The following is a 22,746-nucleotide window of genomic DNA, read 5'->3' as shown; positions in this document are numbered from 1 at the left end:
AGGGGAAACCTGGTTGGGAAGCAGTGAGGTCTGAGCTGTAACATACCAAGGAGTGCAAGGGTCCTTCATAATTAGGAGATGATGAGGCCTGTCCTCCGTTCCTGGACCAAACAGCTGTGCCTGCTGATATTGAAAGGGAAAATATACCATCAAATCAGTGTACACTCAAACCCCCTATACTCACAAAGGAGCAGTGCTGATTCCCATTAGCAATAAGACAAAACACTTAATCTTCGCGGATGAAAATCTGGGGGCCAGAGAAATCTTTCAAATGTAAAACATGTAGTCTTTTCATGGGCCCACAGTGTCCTCAGGCTGCTCTGTAAAAAGGAATATTTTATTGGGTCTAAATTTCAGCTAGCAGAACTCCTCTGGGAGAAATCTGTCACAGGAGAATGGAAAGTCACGGTGCTTTTAAGGATACCAAGGAGAAGGGGTGATTAGGCCTCTACTGGAGGCCAGACTGTGTTCAATCAGAATCCCCTTGTTAATGCAGAAGAACCTGACTCTTGTTTTCAAAGTATCTATGGAATGAGATAAACCTTCAAAACCTATTTATTTGTTATTTATTTTAGTGCTGGGGATCGAACTCAGTGCTTAGCACATGTTCTGTACATATTGGGGTCCCCTCAGAAACTTCTGGATGGAATCAGGTTAGTTCAGAGCACTTCACTAAAGAAGAACTTAAAACTCACTAACAATAGCAACTAAGCAGTTTCTTCCAAAGAGCCTTCTAGAATATATTTCCTATATCCAACCTTCAAAACAAAAACCACTTTTAAATTTAAATCAGTTTTAAAGTTCAGATATACTGTAGAAAACTTAGAAAATCCATAATTCCAAAAAGGGGGGAAAAAACACCAATAACTATGATCTCTCAAGATCGCATGATCTGGGGCTGCCAGCACATTTAAAATCCATTCTTCCTGTCTTTTCTGGGTATGCCTGTGTATTTTTATGCTAAATAAAAATAGGATATTTTGTTCAATTACTTTTCTTGACAGAATTTGGACAGAGCCGTTGGTGTGAAAATAGCAATCTGTCCCCTTATTTATATCTTCATAAAAGCTCTTTCTTCCTAACATGTGGTCTTCCAAAAAGCATTACAAGGACCCTAAAAAGTGGCCTCACCAGGCCTGCTTTCTGCACCATCTACCTACAGCAGGTTGCTGAGGCTGAGGTACCACCGAAGGCTGCTGCATCCACCTCCCCAGCCTTCCCTAAAGTGCAGCGGCAGCCGGAGCCTGAGTACCAGGTTCTTGAGCAAGCTCACTCATTGTTACCGGCATACCCGTGGCAACCCACCCAGCCTCCCCTCACTTCGGGACACTTACACACAAAACCAGGACATCTGACATTAGCTGTTCTCACACTTCAAGACCGTGGAACTAGCTGCTGTGTTTGAAGTGGGAAATGTGGTGTGCCACCAGCTTCATACTCTCCTATTATCTCAAGGCCTTTGTACTCAATCCTTCTCTGGTTTGGGAGATTGATAGTGGAGGTAATTTTTCAGAGCCTAAGTATCTGGTGCCAAGCCAGAAGAGCACAATATCGAGCTTTCCTTTTCATTTGTGCCATGGGGGGTATTCTGTTACCATCTCAGAATCTGCCTGCACCTTCCCAGTTTCAATCTGGTCACCCAGAACGCACTGACTTCAGGATCCAGTCGACCCCACCTCTGTCCTCTTCTGAAAAACGTCATACAGCACAGAGGCTGAAACGCCACCATGCTGCAGCCTTCATTTCTTAGAGCTGTTTGGTAGTTTGAAACCTCTTACTTTCTACAAGGGGACTCAGTTTACAGGGAGCTGTACGAGAGCTGCACACAGGGAACAGTACAGGATTCAAGGACACAACATTTAGGTAAAACAAATCTATTCTAAATTCCAGTAAGGTCAGGTATACATGTGACAGTTTTGTATGGAAGCCACCTTGCCTTCTTTCCAGTGACCTGAGACATAGACAAGGCAAGGCATTGTCTTACAAGAAAGCAGTCATGTAAGAAGGGCAGTAGGTCACTCAAATGTACCTTGGAAAAGTAAAATGTCTTACTATATAACTGTACCACTTATAATTATGTGATTAGAATCCATACATCATAGTAATTAATTATATTTTAAAGACAAACATCCCCCTTACTTTATATAATTATATAACAATTTATGTACAAAATCACACTTTCTTCTAAATATTTCAACAGAATTAGGGAAGGCTCAAATATCTTCAGGGAAGGATTCATTTATATAGCCTATAAGAAGTGGACACCCAGGACTACATTAAATATTTGTTTGAAAAATTCTATTGCGATAAATGATTTGGCTATTGAACATATTCTGTAGAACTAAGAAGAGTTTAAGAAATGCCTTTTCATCTAATTTTAAAGAAAAAAGCACCTTCAGAGGGTAATTTCTGTCATCCACCTCACTCTCTCTGTCTACAGAAATGCTATCATGATTTGAGATTTCTGTCGGCAGCGGAGTGCCGGAGGTGTTTTCTGCAACCCGGGACAACTGTGAAGCGAACTCTGGAACACAGTACCTGAGAGCGAAGGAGGGGAGCCAACAGGAGTTGAAGGATTCGATGAAAAGCTGTTGTTAGTGTGATCTGGAGAATAGATCTGGAAACAGTGGGGAGGAAAAGAACTTCTCATTTATTCTGAATACACAATGGACAAACAATAAAAGTAGCCATGCAGTTCATTTAAAACCCACAAGTCACAAAACGCACGTGGCAGACCACTGTTCTAACAACATTCCAAAGTGAAAAAAAAAAAAAGCAACAATAACCTCAAGTCTGCCCAAGAATCACGGCAGTGGTGTGTGATGGTAAAAAGGGAACTGGGGCTAGTCAACTTCAAGTCCAGTGCTTTTCCTACCCATCACTGGCTGTGTGGCTGTGGGCAAGCTAAAAACATACTGCTTTCTAATTTTCCTTTCTTCCTCCAGAAAACAAGAGGCTGGCAGTATCATGTCTGCTGTGATTGGGGCATCTGAGTGCCGGACACCAGAGAGCCCAGATTAAGTAAGTACTTTACTTGGAATTCAATGCTGATGTTATATGAACTTGTTTTATGTTCACAATGGGAGAAAAAATGCAGCTAAAGACACAAATCTTAGAAGAACAAATTTCCTCTTAAAAGTGTAAAGGATCATGTACAGCCTCTGAAGATAATCCAAGGAGCGGTACTTGAGTTGAATGAATAAGGAATGCTATTTTGTCACTAGGGAGCACACAAGAATTATTCAGCTCCAGCTTACTGGCAGTGTAGGTGACAAGGCAGAGAAGTTAAGTTCCTTAGGTGCCAATGAGGTGACAGGTCCCCCATGGACCTCAGCTACTGTCCTTTTTTTTTTCCCCCAAGTAATTTTTCTAACTGTCTTGCAACTGACTCTTGAAGAGTCAGTCTTAGTCAATGGGCATCTATAATAATTTAGAGATGGAAAAATGAGAAAGGGTCACAGAAAAAAAAAAAATCTATGAGCCAAAAAGCCCAGAGAATCTCCCCAGACCCTCACTGAAGGTGACTGAACACCAGTGGGAAAATAAGATCAAAGAGGCTCGCTGGCCAAAGGAGGAGAAATCGCTTCCCCTCAAAAGTCTCAGTGATCCTTATCCCCCGCCCCAGCGCCCCAATCAAAGCTATTTGCATTTATTTTCTAAAATTCCATATGTCCACTTCTGATTAAAGTTCACCCTGCTACAAGCGGTGCCTGTGGAGTCCAAAGTCAATATTTCCTCACCGAAGCCAGGGCTTTTCCCAGAGCGTCTCCAGTCTGGGAGCTGCCTGCTGCCCCAGTTCCTCTATTTGCTGCAAAAACAAAAGGCAGAATATGAAAACCAGGCAGTGAGACGTCTAACGGTTTTCTATTCCTGGTCCATTTACTCACAATTTAATTGCATTTTTAATGCTAATTATAACACATTAATCTTTAATTAGCATTAATTTGTTTGCTGAGGTAGATGTCAAATATATTCATGTTACTTTTTTTTTACAGATAAAATATAAACCTGACACCTTGATTCAAAGACAAAATGTCTCCCCTGCCATCACTCCCTTCAAGTCACTGGTGAGTAGTGACTGGAGACAGATACCAAGCCAGCCCTTAGTGGTCATCACTGCTAAGAAAAATGTGACACTTGCAGGACTTGGAAAGTCCTCACACTCCAACATTTCTTTATATATAATTGAATTATCTTCAGGAGTAATTTGTACCTGTCTTTAAATAAAGAAAAATTTGATAGACAGTAAAATGGAGTGTTCATCTTAGTGTTTGACAGCAGGTAGAGCATGAAAAAAAATCCATAATTGGTCTGCTAATGAAGAGAGAGAATATTTTTATTATTTCAAATATATATTTTCCATATATAAAACAAAAATGTATGATTAATAATAGTGCATATGTTCCAGTATAGAACACAGCCAACTGCTTTGTTGAAGGTACATGTGGTTTTGAACGGGCCAGGTGGTGTTACGAGTGTTTCACAGAAACCCTGGCTGGACCGGGGGAATACTGTCTACCTAACAGCCTCAACACTAGCAAACAGACTATTAATGTTCTAGGAGATTTTTTTTTCACTTTTTTGTGGAGTGAGAAAAGGAAATATTAAGTTAATTGATAAATGATGAATTCAAGCAAAATTTCACTACACACTTATAGGATGTTTACGTTCCCTAGCCTTCTTCGACAGGAGACTCTTTTAGCTAACCAACTTGTACCATCTCCTTCCAGACCCACAACACGTGGTAGTACATGACCACAGTGGTCAAATCCACAGCTTCTCTGGGTCTAACTTCATTCTCTGAACTCTGCTCAGTGTAGCGAAGGTATGTTGGTTGCTTTCATACATTTACATGCTGGGCATGTCAGTTATCTCTTACATATGCTTTCCTTGATAAACACAACTCCCACACAAACCCATTTGTTCACTCCAGGGACACTGAAAGGTGTCACCTGTATGACAAAACACAGCATTTTCAGAGAAAGCAAACCCTTCCTTTCCTATCACAAACGTATGATGGACATGAGTTATATGAATACTGTGGATTATGGGCGTGGGAAAATTCTCAGAAAGTATGTCTGATATCACAGAACCGGGCACATAACAGCAACTTAGAAAGGTATCAAGTTCATTAAAATACTTAAGATAAAAAAATAGCTGAAATTATTTCTAGTATGAAAATGACAATTTCTGAATTAAAGAGTTTTAAAAACTAAAGATGGTTCTAAAAGGGCTATGATAAAGATTTGAAGACATAGAAAGTACATCTCATCAATATGCATTATTATACTATCTGTGGGAGTGGTTATCTTTTTTCATCGAGAAATATTATCTTTTCATTATTATATGTTTAAACAAAGGTTGCAGTCAAAATATTGTGATATTTCCCTGATTTTAATACAGATCTCCATAAAGTGAATGTTCATAGAAATAATGGTGGGGGAAAAAAATCACACTATCTAGCCAAGAATCTAAACAAAAAACACACAAGAATTTAACAATAAAAAATTGCTACAGCAGTAGCTTTCAGAAGATTAAATGAAGGGTATAAAATATCCCCCATCCATCCATTTTTAAGACAGAAAACAGGAAGACTTGAAAAACCATTGAACATATTCTAACATTTATCTACAAAGTAAATAATGTATCACATAAAATCATACATTAAAAAAGGTTGGATACTCTTTGTAGGATTTTGAAAATGTTTAGACTTATTTATTATTTAATATGTATGAATGTTTTGCCTACACGATGTATCGCATCACATACGTGTCTGGGGCCGGAAAGGTCAAAAGGAAGCTTTGATTCTCCTGGGACTGGAGTTGGTGATGGCCGAGAGCCACCATGTAGGTTCTGAGAATCGAACCTGGGTCCTCCGCAAGAGCAACAAGGGCTCAGTGGTGAGCCAACTCTCCAGCCCAGTGTGATTTTTGTTTTAAAGCACTGAACCTTTTAAACTAAGCTATTAGTGTCTTCTTTATACAAAGAGATATTAAGACTCAGGAAGCTGAATCAAAAATAGAATCAACTCCTTACCTCATCTGGTCATAAAAAAATGTTTCAGAAAACTACAAAGGCTATTCATGCAAGTCACCGATAAGAATGGACTATTTTTTAACTGGAAGCCATTTTACCTTGCAAGAGCTAGACAGCCCAACCCAAGGGCTTAAATTTCAAAGCAGTTTGCGGGGGCTAGTCTACTGTTTCACTGGGCATGCCTTTTGTTCTGTTCCAGGAAACACGGGGGGAACACATTTTCAACATGAACTTGGTCTGCTCTTGAAGATGTCTCTTTTTATTTGTGTGACCAGTACACGAAAGGACACACAGAATTGGAAAGGAGATACCTTTTTAATTCTCAAATGGCATAATATTTGGTCTTGGCACTGAAAAGTGGGTCATGTTTAGCAAAAACACATATTAAATACACCGTTCAGGCTTCAGTGTATTAGAACTTCATTACTATTTTAGTACCAAGTTCTTGTCAATGTGTATTATTAGAAAATCACTAATGTCCATGTGACAAAAATTAATATGACACCCAACTTATTTAATTTTGGTTCTAATCAATTTCTTTTGTTCAACAGAAACAAACAACAACCAACCAAACAAACCAACAACAACAACAAAAATACAACCCAGCCTGTAAGTAAAAGTATGATATAAATGGAAGATGAACAATTATGGAAAGCTTTGTAATTTCATAGCGGGGTTTGATATTGCCAGCCAAGTACTGTTCTGATGGCTCAAACACAGGTGCTGTTGCTGGCTAGATGGAGCACACACAAAGGTTTCATATCCTGTGCTCGGTGGTGGACCACCCTCCGAAAGTCTGCACTTTGGGGAAATGGCGATTCCCATCCGAACACACCCCAAACAAAATACCCGGACGAGTGGTGCCTGGGGATCAGTCCTGAAAATCAGACTCTGGAAAATATGTTTCCCCTTTATTGCACACCCATAACCTGAGGCAGGGAACAGAGGACATCAAAGGCAGAGGAACTACAAGTCAGTGTGTCATCCAGAGAAGGGCTGCTTCAAGACGAGGCTCTTCTGAACTGTGTCCCAATGACCCTCATGTCATTAAAATGCTAAGGAGAAGCATGGCCACACCATGAGTTTGTCCGCAAAGATGACTCTAACCTGGAACATTGCCAACTCTCCCCTAAGACTCTCAGAACAATCTCCAACATGGCCATGAGGCAGGGATGCTACTTGGGAACGACTCCAGGGCATTCCGAGGGGAAGGTGGGCCTCCTGACTGTGTGCAGGAAACGGTGGAGAGGCTTAAATCAAACTCATTTATTGCTCTCCATTGGTGGTCTTTATAACCACAGACCTGACACTGCTGGATAAAATGTATCTTTCCTCTTCAGTCTGTGCCTGGTCATCACCCAAATTCGTCTGAAAGCTCAAGCTCCTCATAAAACACAGACTGGATATTATGTGACTAGTTTAATAAAATTACTATGAAACCAAGCCCTCTAGGGAAAAGGGACATAATGTTTCTACTAGAAAGCCACATCCCAACATGCTTCATGTCACACAAACATGTCAGGAGGAGTGAAAGTTGTAAGGCAGATTAATTCATGAACCCGATAGATATTTCAGAGTAATCTTTAACATATGTTGCATTAAATCAATCTTAGTAGCTGGTTCCTTCAACACTACTTGGTTTGAGGTTTAAAAACATGGGAAATACCATCTTTTTCTGGACTCAGAAGGCAAGCCAGTTAAAGACGAATAAAACAAGAGTGGTTATTATAAAGTGTTATGTTGTTATTTGCCCATTTCCCTGTGAGGGACGAGGAGGGTGTATGGCCCCCAAATCTCAAAGATCACACTGTCAGCGTATATAGACGACGGTTCCCAATGGAAGGGGCAGATTGCTGAGTGGCTCTCAGGCTTGAGGAATCTCCCTGACCTGTGCTAGAGCAGAAGGCCCTCTCTTGATCCGCAAGAGCTGATCGTTCAGGAAGGAAAAAGTAGGAAGAAAGCAAAGTGTATACCCTGTCGAAAGCTCTGTTCTCTGCAGCCGGCATCTAGTAATGTCCTCTGTGTGCATACTTGGATCAAGAGGATCTGGACTGCACCACTTCTGACACACATCAGCTGCCTGGCATTGAAAGAGTATTTAGGGATGAGGCAGAAGAGAGGCAAGTAACTTCCTAAAGCTCCCACCTTGCCTCGGTGCTAAACCAGCTGAGCTACCACTGATCCATTCTGTGCCCTATTAATCTCATTTAGTCCAGGATGCTTCAGGGACCCTTCCAATTCAGAAATGGCCAATGTAATCTCCAGGATGTGCTAGCATTTGCTGGAAAGGACAGGAATGGACCATAAGCCACAAGTAAAATATTTTACCAGGAATGGATACGTCATTGAAAAAAAATTTTTCATAAATGTTTCTCAGAAGAACTGGCATTGGGCATTGAAAATCAAAGGAAAGCAAACAAGCCTCCGAAAAAGAAGGCTTAGTCAGTTGTCTCAGCAAGACAGATGACAAGCCATCCCCAACCCAAGCTTTTCATCTTTGAGATGCAGCAAACAGACAAGAAGTGAGATGCCGGCCTCGAGAGGCTGTGTCTTGAAGCTCTAGAGTGTGTGGCTCCATCCACAGATACATGAGGTTCTACAGGCTTTAAGTCGATGGCTGATAACCATGGTAAAATATTATCACATGATACGGAGACATGGAGCAGCCTTCTGAATCTAGAAAGCTTCCTTAAACATCAATGCCATGTTTCAGAGGGCTGCATTGCCTTGCAACTTTGTGCCAAGAAAACTTGAAAACTGGGCTGTCCATGTGTTAGTGCTCGAACCCATTCTTACGGCATTAGTGCTCTTAGTTTTTTTTTTCCCCCTACAGGATCATGTGTGTAATCTCAAACATGTGTCAGGCTATGTGTTCCTTATTTACCAATTATTTAATTAGCCCCGTTTGTTCTTTGAGATACAGGCAATGTAGTATTTCTTTATTTCCTGCATTTCAGAATGAGTGAGTATATGCCAAATATTTTCAAAAGTCTACAGATGTATCCTATTAGTCCTCACTGTTTGTTAGGGAAGCACACTGACATCAGAAAGCCTCTCTTCACGTTATGCAGACATGCCACCATTGCTGCCTCCTTCCACACACCAAACCAAAGCCTACGAGAATCTTACGTGAAGACACATGAGTACCGGGACACCATGAGACTATGGCTTAGAATTGGACTTCCATTTTCCTCTGCATTTGTACACAAGGGATTGGAGAATACATTCTTTTAAGGCAGAACATACTGGACTATTCAAGAACGTTCTCCCTTAAAGTAGCTTCAAAGTAACTTTTGTGTTTATGCAAATATAATAAGGGTATTTTCCCCCACAAGGCTGAATCTCCAGATGTACTTATTTTCAAAGAAATTATGATGCCTTTCTATATTTTTCTAATGGATTTTTGACAAAAATATTGATTCTTGTAAAATCATTTATGTAGTAGATTCCTAAAGATCCTTTGTTTGGGTTCTAAAAATGTAATGCTATTCTTTTTTTTTTTTTTTTTTTTTTTTTTTTTGGTTTTTCGAGACAGGGTTTCTCTGTGTAGCTTTGCGCCTTTCCCGGGACTCACTTGGTAGTCCAGGCTGGCCTCGAACTCACAGAGATCCGCCTGCCTCTGCCTCCTGAGTGCTGGGATTAAAGGCGTGCGCCAGCACCGCCCGGCTAATAATGCTATTCTTTTAAAATTGGAGATCTTTATCATTGTCTGGACCCATGAAGTTTATACATAAGGCTAAGTTCATCTTCAGCATGCAGCTGGGCTCTTTGTAGGAGTCACTCATCCCTCTACTCTGCCCAGGTGACTGCTGTTCGTCCTCAAGCTGACAAGGAGAGGGCCATCTAAAACAAGCAAACCTTATTCTCACTGTATCGGGCAATCAAGCTTTCCAAGATTCACAGAGAATAACCAGGACCACAATCTCTCTTTTACCCAGTGACGCGTGCCTCAGTCACATAAAGACTGAAGATCAACTCTACACAATCGTTTCTAAACGACGACCCGAGTGTGTTTTCCTGAACTCGAAGGTCTGTTTCACCTCCATATCTTCCTTAAAAAGAAAATGACTCAAACCACGAGTAGACAGGAAATCTGTCATGTACGAGGATGAATGACTGGCCATCCTTCATCACCAACCTCATGACTGGAGAAGGGGCTTTCCAACTGTCAAACCACACTGTAGTGAAATGTGCCCTCTTAGTCTTTCAGTTCTGCACTTTTCTTTCTTTCTTCTTGTTTTTCAAATCTGCCTAAACTTCACTGGTAGCTAATAAAACTTCTCCCATGTGACTTCTGTCCATAACTCTCCAAGGTCAGACTGTACAGCACACTGGTAAAAGTTTTCTTATGGAAAGTTCCAGAAATGGAAACTCATTCCTAAATTTGCTTCTCTGTGAGATGTGATAGGAGAGAGCTGCTAGGTGGCTCATCTCAAGTGTGAAATAAATTACTGAATAAGCAAGCAAGGGTATTAGTTAGCCAGAAATCATATTTTAACATTTTAATACCATCTCCTTCACCAAAAGCTCTCCCACATAAGTGATTCACACAATTCCAAAAGTTCAAATAAAAAAGACAAAAAAAAAAATCACACACACAAAAAAAAAACCTAAAGCAATAAACAGCAGCATGATGTTTTCTCTAAAACATAGCCTGAGTTTTTCATCAGTGACCCTCTGGGAGTGATCTCAAAGGCCAAGCTGTTACAGTTTGAATGGGAAATGTCCCCCACAGGCTCGTGTATCTGAACACTTTGTTCCTAGCTGATGGTGCTGTTTTGGAAGACTGTGGAAACTATGAGACACAGGGCCTGGCTGGCAGACACAGACAACTGTGGGCACACCACAATGGTGACAGCCTGGCCTGGTGGATGGTCTCATCTCTGTTTTCTGATCCACTGAGATTTAGTAATCTACACTGCAGGCTCTCCCCACCAAGGACAAGGCCCAGGTCATTCTAGACTGTGTGTCTTCGAACCATGAGCTCAGCTGAAACTCTCCTCTCATGAGCTGTTTGGGTCAGGCATTTGGTCACAGCAACAACTACCCAATGTACCTGCCAAGTGTGGCTTAGAGTGGAACAGAGTGAGCTGTGATCAGCAAAGTCTTGGGTTTTATGAAAACCCTGAAGTGTCTAGATGTGCTATGCATTAGAATGAGAAGCTTGTCAAGACTCATCCTGAGATGAGAGGCTACCTCCTTACCAACCAGGGGCTTCTCTTTAGGAGTAGCTAAACACCCTGCCTAGCTCTCTTCCCTCAGGAAAACAGTACTGGAAGAGATCCACCTGCACTAACAGACCACAACAGTCATCAGGGGACATGAGTGGATGATGCAGTTGGCAGCAACAATCTTCCTGAACCTAAACTCATTACAAAGCCCACAGGAAATAATTTCTGGTCCACTGTTACTCAGATACCTCTCTGATGTGAACAAGTACCATTTCTCTTCAAGGACTCCATAACGCTACATTCTCTGAAGGTTAAATTCATCTAGCTAGTAAAAGGACTTTTAATTGAAATTTTCATATAAACAAGTCTTTGGAAGACAGTGACATGTCATGAGTAAGACCTTAGCATAACAGTCAGTCTCTGGAAAGTGGTGAACCATTGCTGCTAAGTGACATCCTTTCCCTCATCTTACTGGTCTTCCATGAATAATCTGAAGAACAATTTACTTGCCCACTGCTTGAGAATGTGAGATGCAGCAGATTCTGGGTCTTCTTAAACCCTCATTTAACTTAATGACTCATAATGGGCAACAAAGTCAAATTTCAGTTTCATGTCACCAAAGAAAAAGTGGCTATGGGCAAGGCAGTGATTATTGCTCGTCAATACATTCATCTGCTCACTCGGTGATGAGCCCGGGCATCTGGACTGGCGTGCGCATCACTCACCCATGATGCTGTCGGTCCCGTTGGCAGGCGGAGTGCAGGAGGAGGTGCTGTAATGGTTTGTGCCGCTGCGATGGAACGAGGACATCGGCGGAAGACTGGAGTTGATGTCTGCTGAGGAGTGGGATGGGTAGCTCTGTGGCAGGGGGCAGAAGAGAGGCTACATTCAGTCACCACAGTCGGTCGACTTAGCGTTCTTCTACGTCTCTCAGAACCCACCCTGTCGCAAGGGAGACGCTTGCAGAATTTCAAAGCGGTCAAGAAAACATCCTGCTTGTATCTGGCGGCTTCCATTTTCTAAACAACCAAATGCATACAGATCCAAAGTGGATCTGTGGTTACATCAAGTGCCGGAGGATATCACAGCAACCCAGGACACCAAGAAAAGATAAAAATCTCCAGATCTCCAAATCATGGGTTAAAAAATCATCTCATACACTTCAGAAACATGCTATTTCTGTTGTTTTTCTGGGGCCTACTGAACAGGTGAAAAAGATTGTATTACATAATGAATACAACACACAGATCTCCAGGGTTTATGTGACATTGGACTCTGACCTCTGGCCACTGCATGGCAAAGTAATAGGAACCTTCTTCTTTCCTCGTTAGGTCATCTTGCTGAAGGAATCTCAGCATCAAGAACAAGATAGGAAATGAAAAAGTTTTAAAAGAATTAAAAGCTAAACCTCTCCAAAGTCTGAGTGTAGGAAAGCTCACACTGGTGGTGGCTTTGATGAATTGATTTGGGATCCAAAGCCTTGACTATGCTTTATTTTGCTGTGAGTTTCTTCTTTGCATGCTTCATATGCCTTTAGCTGACTATGAAGGGAGAGCATCTTTAAAGGGTCACTTGGCTTAAGGCTTGGCTTCAAATTCAATTGCTATAGCAGTTGTTCAAATGATTTAAGGTGGCATATTAGTTGGTCTGTACCTATCACTAAAGGAACATGTGCATTCACAAGGACACCTCAAGCTAATGCCCCACAAACAAACAAACAAACAAACAAACAAACCAACAGCCCAGAAGTATGAAAATTTATTTTCATAAGCATTTGGATGTGCTACAGATATATTAAAGAAAAATATGTAAAGATAAAAATTTTCCTGGCATGTGAAAAATTAAATCTACAAATTTTTATTATAGCATTATTACACATATATTTAATTACTTAGTTTAAAAATAGAGGCTGGGCAATAGATTATTATTGTCTCATGACTAGAGATGCTTTTAAAATTACGTTTAAAATAGAGATAGTAGGTACTGCAAACACCAGGAAGTAAGAAAACCCAGGCATTTGTTCACAGGAAGAAAAGTGGTTTCTTGGTGCTGGGCAACTGACTTGGGGAATTCTGCCTTTCCTAGAAGACCATCTCTCTGCTTATGACTCTCCTATGAGTTCAACCAAGTTGGACCTGCATTCTACACCATGCCATCTCACAGTCATCCATACGCCATCCATTGCTCACTATTCAAGTCCATTCCCACAATACTGTGAATTCCCCAAAAGGGAGGGGATGGCGCTCATTCCTCCTCATGTCAGTGCCTAAGCAGTAAACATACAATGACAGTGCATATTAATGGACAGTGGCTGAAGTATGACTTATTTGGGAGACTTCCTAACAGTCAGGTCACGCATCTACATTTCAGAGGTGGGTCTACCAGCAACACAATGTAACAAGAGAGATAAATTTAGAAGATGTCAGCGAAAAGGGAGAGGTAATGCACTTGCCCCTGGGTCTCTTGTTAAAACTCATTTATACTGGGGACTTGACTCTCCCAAGTTGCTCATATGACATTCTCTAATGACTAATAGAGCAGGGCTACTCTACAGAACAAATAATAAGAAAGACTAGATGGGATACAGGACTTGGAAAACCAGACTTAGAAGTGTTGGGACATAGCTAGTTCTGCTCTAGAGAGAAAGGATTATGATAAAGATACAGAGGGAAAATATCTAGTCGATTATATATAATTAGAAGAAGTGACAGGGAAAAAAAGAAAATCATCAGTGAGACTCTTTGGACCCTTATAAGTTTATGAAAAATGGGGGATAATTTAGGATATGACACACAGAGAGAATATGAAGAAAAAACAATCCCACAGTTTTATGGGGAAACTAATATAATCCATACTAAATCAGTTATTTTTTAGAGACACATAGAAAATTAGATGCTGAAACAAATGAATGCAGTTTATAACCAGATTACTTTTCTATGAGAACTATCTTGAAAACTAACATTACTCATATAAATACAGTACCAAGAACATTAGTGATGGATGTCTCTTTTAGAGGATACAAGGATCAAATCTAAGAGATTTTCATGATCTCTTTCTCCAACTATTACTGTCCATCCTTCTTGCTATAAAGGTATGAAGGGAATGTGGTTAGTTTAAGTGTCATGGCTTTTCATGACCATGCTTTTAATTTTTTCTTTTACTTCCGGTACCCACCTTAGAATCTACTAATCACGCAAGTGTTAACAAACATTCACATTGGTGATGTTTGTTACTGATGTATGGGTTAGTAATTTGATTATTCAGCAATCTAAGAATTGGTGGTATATACTAAGAATGAAATCATGCTATAGGCTAATTTATGGGTTCATAGTCTTGGCATTCATGACCTTTTGTGACAGATACTTCATTGCCATAGGGCCCTACTGTGTGTATAGTTCCTAGTATCTCTGGCCTCTACCCACCGTGGACCACAGTAGCATCTATATTCTAGCTGTAACAACAAACGCGCCTCTAAGCATTGTCCATGGTTCCTGAGAGTAGCCTTAAGACCAGTTGCAAACCACTGATGCACAAAAATAAAAGACAAAGGAACTTCCTTTATGCTAAAATTCTAGATTTCCTCAGAACCCTGCACTATGTAATGCTAGAGCTATGTGTCAATCACATCAGGCACGGAAGACTCTATTCTTACTTTTTCAACCATCTCTGCCAAGTCATTCCACACTTCAGTTTTCTACAGAGAGAGACCCATCCCAAAGCTTAACCACAGACTCCATTCATCAGGGTGGTTCTGTGTATGTATCTGCAATAGGCAGTGTTGAGCTAGGGGATTCAGTTATAAAAGTTGAAACTGTAAAGGGGAATTAAAGACTTAAAATGGGCAGCTCAACAGTTGCAGGTGAAATGAGTGGAACTGAAACTTCCTAATTACACAGTCTGTTATGACACGGCTAATGACGTTTCCAAAGTGTTTTACCTTTAGAGGTAATATGGTAGTGGTCAAATTGTACCTTAAATAATCCGGGGAAATCTCTCTTCCTCATAAGCTAGCCCCTGTCTGCATAGGTAGCCAAAGACCACAGAATGGAGCTGTAGGGAACCATCACTATTTTCAAGATAAAAGATGCAGGCTGCTGTTGTATATTCAAATTATTCCCAATCAGTGTCAGAGTCTTCAAAGTCACTTCAGAGAGAGATTGTCATATGGCTAAATACTGAAATTACAATGATAACTAGACATAATAATTCAATAGTTTCATTCTCAGTGGGAAAACTCATTAGGATACATTACCAGAGACCTTATTCATTTACCCTTTAAAACAAAAATCTTGCTCTCTGAGATCTGCTAACTGATCACAGTAAGAATGGGAACCTGAGTTCTGTGACGGACACATGGCTTTACCAAGGCAGTTTCTCTTGGGACCCACTGAGACACTACTTTAAAATGGTCTTTGTCTCTGGACGATGATACTGTTTTGATTCATTAAAACTTTTTCCAACATGTGCTTGGTTTCAGACTTGAAATTATGCCTTTTGTGCATCTGAGCATAAATTAAGGGCTCCCTCACCATGCAGTGAACTTCAGTGGGATAAAATCATATAATAATATAAAATTATAAAATATGATAAGAAAAGAAATAACTATAGGGGAAAGGAAAATAACATGTGGACAAATCTTCAAAGGATTGAAATTCTAACGTTTAATACAGTACACCAAACATTAATTTGCCATCATAACTTCCCTAGTTTTGATTATGAGTTCTAGGGAAAGCAGGAAATGGTAGTGGATAAGTAAAAATCTTACCAAAGATATTCTATTATAATTGCAGTTTATATTTCTCTAAGCTGTCACTCAAATGTCTCCAAGTACAGGGTGGGAGAAGAGGAAATCTGAAACTCACTGATTTGCTATTTATTGAAAGTGTGCTAAAATTGGAGAGATAACAAACAGGCCACTCCCACCACTGTCACCTGCTCCTCAGGAAAGTGAAGGCTAAGTGACCGCATGGTATCCAGAGTTCTAGGACCAACTAAAAGTGGATTTACAAGGATATGGGAACTTTTACATCTGGAATCTTTCGGACATCTGAGAAGGCTATAAATCTTTCTGTTCCCTTCTACATAAGCAGAGGTTGAACAAAGGAGAGGAGGAACCACAGGAATCCAGAAAGAATGTCCCTGATCAGGACAGAGAAAAAGTAATAAATATGGACTGAGGAAAGGAGAGGAAGAAGAGATGTGCTTAAGTCATAACCAAAGACTTTCCTTCACATCGGTGGGGTTTGGAGTTGTGTGTGCCTGTCTGTGTGTGTGTGTGTGTGTGTGTGTGTGTGTGTGTGTGTGTGTATGATGCATGTGAGGATGCAGGTACATGCAACTGTGTGTGCACATGAGCAGACTACATTTTGGATGTCTTTCTCTATCACTCTCTGCCTCATTGCGTTGAGACAGGTTTTCTCTGAGCCCAAGGCTCTCCTTTTTAACTAGATTGGCTGGCTGGCCAGCAAGCTGTTGGGATCAGCCTGTCTTTCTACCTCCATCCCCAGTGCTGGGATTACAGGCCCACACAGACATACCCAGCTTTTCACACGAGTGCTGGGATTTCTCAGGCTTACAAGTACTCTTGCGTACTGATCCATCTTCCCAGCCTGTGAAATTTTGGTTTTTATTTGTACATTAATGAACAATGAATTCGAACCTCATGTGACCTGCATCCCATACCCAACTCATGATCTAGACATTTTTCTTCTACTTAATGATAGATCTAATACAAGAGAAGATTCTTGGCTGTGGTTGTTTTTAAGCCTCGAGAGAGTCAGATGGCTGATTTTTCCAGGACAAGGAAATATCTACACAAAGGTGTGTAAGCAGAAGACATGGGCAGAGTGGAAAAACCTTCCTAAGGAAAGACTTAATACTGTACAAGCCAGCGGCTTTCACTGGGCTGTTTAGCAAAACAGAACATAAGTGGCACTTGTGGAATTAAAATTTAAAACTCAATGTATGTGGAAATTCCAGTTTCCTATTCCCAACAAGACTACATAGAAAACATAAACCATTTCCTTATAGTGGGTCACCAAAGGTCAAAGGTAACATAGAAATCCCTGTGATCTCAAATCTTTCTCACTCCGCCCTTAGCAGAGCATTCTCCAGAATTTTAGGCAGTAAAAAAGGCCAGGCACTGCCATTGCTGGAGCCCAGAACTCAAAAACACTGTTGTTTATGAACCAAAGGAAGCTGACATTGCCATAAAGAAAACAGAACAAAATATAATAAACAAACGAACAACGACAAAGAAGCTCTACAAGGTTTACCGAGGTGATCCGCTTCTGTTGAGCCTTTGATCACAGAAACAATAAAACTCGCAGAATAATAGGCACGAGCTATTTTTGCCTCTTTGCAGAGTCCTTGCGCACACACAGAGATGAAACTCATAAACTGGCGGGTGCTCACTCACCCCATCCCCGTGAGCCGCCCTTACCAAACGTTCATGTGGATGCAGGCTACAGTAGCTGCTAGACTGTGGAATATGAGAGGAATTGCCCAACATTCCTCCATAGCCAGGCTGATTCATTCCACTGGAGGAGCTCCAAGGGTCACTGCTGTGATGGCCATCTGTAAAGGACAAAGAAAACCATGACTTTTCTGAGGCATTCAGCCTTGCCTTTTCGAATGGGGTTTCTTCCTATACTTGAAAATAACCTCTTGTTGTGCATTCATCTTTGTGTTGCTTCGCTGATTACGTCACATGACAGTCATCACTGTTTTGTTTTTTTTTCCCTGAGTGGCTTTCTATATTGTCAAACAAATAGAAACACTCAAGTGTTCTTAGTAAAACTTCAACTGGAAAAGAATAGAACGTGTTTCTATGCGGAATTATATCAAGTCAGCAAGGTAACTCGTGCTGAAAGAAATCGTTCTTAGGAACCCCTGACCTCCTACTTTTTATGAAGGTCATCTAAAAAGTTAAATCATTCTCAAACTTTGAGGTGAAAATGAAATAGTTGAGACACTCCTGAGGTGGCGGGGCTGTAGGTTTTAAGTGACCACACTGAAATGACTTGCAAAAGAGCCACCCAGATTCGGAAGGTTGGATTTCATCTCTGTGCCATGCGCAACACAGAGGATTAACGTTGGGGTTGTCTTACGGTAAGTGGGGGAGATACTTCTCTCCTGGGTCGTTTGGGAATTTGATATATATGTACATAGCTGTCTGAAATCTCCAGGAGCAATGTGAGGAGTATATGCATGTCTTAAGATTACATATTATAATACAGAAAAAAATGGACAGACTCTGGATTTCATAAATATATGAGTTAAAGGAATTTGAAAATCATACAGAGATATCATTTTATTGTCTCTTTTAGTGTGCAGGTAGTCTTTCATATAAACAGCAGAATAGAAGCACTCTTAAAGATTCCTTTCACTCCCTGGCCCTGCAGTTATATAGACTGCAATTGTTTCATTTTGATTTCTCGAACAAACCTAAGGGCGAGAAACAGCCTGAACCACCGCTAATTCAGCCGCCTCAGTAGCTGAACAGAAATGATTAAGTATTGGACTATACCAGGTCACCAGCTTAATGCTGAATGCATGCAGCTATGCCTTGTTGAAAACAGGCTTATTTACACAGTAACATGCATGTAACTACAGCCTTTTAAACCAGACAAATTTTATCTGATATTTTATTTCATGAAGCCGTGGGGTTTTTTTTTCCACTTAATTTTTAAATTCTGAAGTTAGAATTCAGAACCAGTCTGGTTGCAGAACTCAAAGGGAGAGATGGTAGATTTCTACCCTTAAGAACCATATAAGCAAACTCATGTCTGTAATTTTGATGAATGTAGACTTGTAACCACAAGATAAAAAAGGAAGATCAAAATACGAGATCATAACAGTAAGTTTAAAATAAGCCCACGCTAATCTTGCCATTACCCTTCTGCACATCCACATATTCATTCAAGCCCTGATAGTATCACTTGGTACTTGCTTCCCAGAAAGAACTGATGTGTGTGAGACAGAATCATCAAGTCATTGTTTCTGTGATCACCATGTGGGAACTCGGTGTCTTCAAAAAGTGAACTGTTTTTGGAGTGTATGTGTGTATGTGTGTGTGTCCATATGCATGTAGATATGTGCAGGTGCAAAAATACATGTGGGCTCATGCATGTGGAGGCCAGAAGTCATTATTTTGAAACAAAGTCCCTTTTGAACCTGGGGCTTTCTGGTTGGGCTAGCTGGATGGCCAGCAAGCTGCAGGGATGCATCTATCTCTGCCTCCCTAGGGCTGAGCGAGCATGGAAGCATCTGGAATCTATATGGGTGTTAAGGATCCAAACTCAGGTCCCTGTCTCATACAGCCATCTCTCCCAACCTAAAGTTAATATTTCACATGCTTTAGATTTTGAATGGAATACAGAAGTGTAAATGTCACCTTAAACTTAAATATGAAGTTCAAGACCACTAACACTTTAAATGCAGTGCGCATTCGACAAATAAATTAGGAATATGTATCACTGAATAAGCGTTTTCCTGAAATATTCTGACAACTCGATGCATGGTGTGGCAATACACTTAGGATTGTTAACACAGCGTACTCTACTCCACGCAGACTTATAAAAATATGTATTTTACATAAATTATGCTTTTCAGAGTAAATTAATATTTATCACATCCCATATCTTGGCATAATGTTGTTTTGAAAGAATGGAATTAGATGTGTGCAAATTAATTGTGCTCATCATAAATGTCAACTGAAGATTTTTTTTTGAGTATTCATATGCAGAAAAACAAATCTGTTCCCCATAGTTTACGGGGTGTGCTATGGAAAGGCACTTACTGCCTTCATCTACCTGGCCTCTTTGCTATGTGTGCAGTTCAAGACAGCCAGTTTCTCAGACACATAGAGGGGCTTTATTCTTCTGTCCACTTTCTTAAGACCTGATTTTTGACATAAAGAGCCCTTGAGCTGGCAGCACCTGTAGGCAGTGTCTCCCACTGTTCACAGCCGAAGGCAATCAGCCCATTACCACAGCACAGAATGTAACAAGGTATTAGTCACTGTCCCTTTGAGAGTCACACCTAGGTCGGGTCATAAAGATAGAGGAGACCATGAGCTCACTAATGTGTGGAACAAATTCTCCCTGATCCCACGGGACCCACTGCCTTCTGCTTTATAAACTTCCTATAGAACTTCACACGTAAACCAGCATTTCACATGAGCTGACATGGAAGGGAAAGATGAGTCGCTCCTCATCACAGTAGTTTTGACCATTGCCCTCTGCAATTTCAGTGACACCCCAGACTGCTCTCTCCAAGTGGTATTACTGCCCAAGTGTGTGCTTGTTTGCATGTGTCACAACCGTAGAGTAGTGTCCCTCTGCACTGGGCCAAGGTATACTCAAGTAAGGTATATACACTCAGGCAGAAGGTGTTAGAGTTGTGTATTTGCACGAATTCTTAGTAAATCTTACCTGCAACCGCAGGGTATCTTGGGACTAAGACCATCCTAGTTTTAAGTATCCTTAAGATATGGCAAGGATGGAACCCATAGCCCCTTCCTCTGAACAGACCATTTGTGAAGTAGCTGGTACCATTTTGATGATGCCGGTCTTTTCCAATTAGCAGGGAGGAGCTAAGTGACCAGTGGCAATGTATAGGCTCCATGGATATATAACCATTTGTCCTTTAAGCACATACAGTGGGGAATTAAAAAAACTCATAGTCATTTTCCACCATGTAGCTGAAATGTCCCTGTCATGTACTCCTTGTACCCTCTTCAGCATTTTCTTTTACCTTATATCAATCAGTACGTCTCAATGTATAACATTCCATGTTTCAATGGGTCACTTATTCTTAAATGGAACCCTTGTTCTCACTTATACATGAATAAGTTGTTAAAAACTTTATAGATGGCTGGACCCAAGGGGACTCTCTTCCCTCTTGGCTTAATACAAGATCTCCAAAATACGGGCTGAGCTGGATGACATGCATCTAAACATGCACATGACTGGGAGATGGCGGCAATACTGAAGACCAGCAGTCCTAGAAGACCAACAAGGCATTCGTTTTATGGGAGGCAAAGCAATTTAACCTGAACCCATGGGAGGTCAAAGGGCTCTTAATGCAAAAGAAAAACCATTCTAGGTCACTTTTACTTCATTAGGTAAGGAACTCAGTTCCTAAGAGGGGAATCACCTCCAGCCCCCTCCACTCTGGTCTATCATTCCATTTCGTTTGCCCTGTAAGTACCACTAAACAGCTGACGGATTTCCCGGCAGGCCAAGAGGCCTCTTACCTTGCATGAAGAAGGAGCTAGGGAAAGTGCTGGCCGCTGGTTTGGAGGAAGGATAGCCTGGCGAGTCCCTGTTGTAGTCGGCGGTGCTGGCTGAAGGAGCGTAGACCTGCGGAGGGAGAACCACATGAGCTTTGCTCTCTACATGGACCAAAGCATCTCTACATCCATGATTTGGTGAGAGGCGCACAAAACATAAAATTTGGACGCTGCTAGAGCCTAAACCTGATCCAACCCTAGAAACCACTGCCTCCTTTGAATACAGCATAAAAAAAAAAAAAGTTCTGTATATTTGTGTTAACACAAAATAATCAGGTATGAGATTTTCCAGTCCAGGCGAGAACACTGCAAACAATGTCTAGTGGTAAATACACTCTGCAGGCCGGAGTAGCCCCAGCCTACAAATTCCTTTCGTTTTTAAACACAGATGGCCCATGAGCATGTTAAGGGTAACACAGAAAGTCCTGCACACAGTCTCTCCCAAAGGATGGACCAAACCTCCACTTTTCAATTAAATATTTCACTTGCAATGCAGGAGAGAGGGAGGTGGCAGGGAGGGGAGGAAAGGAGGGAGAATGGAGGCGGGGGAGGGAGGGAGGGGGGAGAGAGAGAGGATGAACAGGAACCAGGAATGAGTGATACGTGTATATATATGGATATATATCTTGGACTATTACATCCACACAGTGTCTGCAGAGATGCATGAAAAAGGCCATTAAGAGCCTGGATCAACATAAGGACCACCAACAATCAGGGTGCACACAGGAAGAGGGGCTGTCTTTTTTTTTTAAAGCACTTATTATATTTGTGTGTACAATAAACTTTAAAAGTGTGCCAAAAACCTAATTTACTTAACATTCGTTTACTAATCCTCATGAGACTTGGGGAACCAGTTCCTTATAAAAATAGCCCTTGTGTTTTCTTGTTTATGTTTCCTTGAAGCAGGACAGCATCACAGCAAAGCATAAATTCATAAGGTATAGTTTAACTTTAATTGGTTCTCTCCCTTGCCTTTTCTGCTAAATATAATCTTTTTTTTTTTCTTTTTTAATTCCCATTTTCTTTTGCTCTCAAAGTTCCTCTCCAGATGGTTGGAAAGACCGAACGGCTCATCCTCTTGGTGAAAATGGATACCTTCCTGCCTCCATTTTGAAGCAGGCAGCGGCTCACAAACTTGGCAGTGAGCCTACACTGATATTCACAGGTCACAGTGAGAGAAGAAATTCACCAACAAAAAGGCTGCGGCGGCAGGATTACAAAAAAAAAAAAAAAAAAAAAGCTCCA

General features: G+C 40.9%; 1 protein-coding gene across 28 annotated transcripts in view; it reads right to left on the bottom strand.

The window, feature by feature from the left end:
* The window catches only part of Tcf4 (transcription factor 4), a 345,993-nt gene that overhangs the window by 31,871 nt on the left and 291,376 nt on the right, over positions 1-22,746 (bottom strand). For 17 of the 28 annotated variants that reach the window (XM_028864673.2, XM_028864682.2, XM_028864672.2 and 14 more), the window contains 6 exons: positions 21,466-21,571; positions 17,626-17,783; positions 11,933-12,065; positions 3,741-3,808; positions 2,539-2,617; positions 47-123 (listed from right to left, as the gene is read on the bottom strand). In XM_028864673.2, coding sequence (XP_028720506.1) covers positions 47-123; positions 2,539-2,617; positions 3,741-3,808; positions 11,933-12,065; positions 17,626-17,783; positions 21,466-21,571 — 621 coding nt within the window. The remainder of the gene's footprint in view (positions 1-46; positions 124-2,538; positions 2,618-3,740; positions 3,809-11,932; positions 12,066-17,625; positions 17,784-21,465; positions 21,572-22,746) is intronic. The other 11 variants (XM_028864699.2, XM_037197189.1, XM_037197190.1 and 8 more) reach the window with 1 other exon arrangement.

The sequence above is a fragment of the Peromyscus leucopus genome, chromosome 19 (assembly GCF_004664715.2).
Source record: "Peromyscus leucopus breed LL Stock chromosome 19, UCI_PerLeu_2.1, whole genome shotgun sequence".
NCBI lineage: Eukaryota > Metazoa > Chordata > Mammalia > Rodentia > Cricetidae > Peromyscus > Peromyscus leucopus.
Note: the sequence above shows the minus strand (reverse complement) of the source record. Positions and strands in the feature narration are given on the sequence as shown.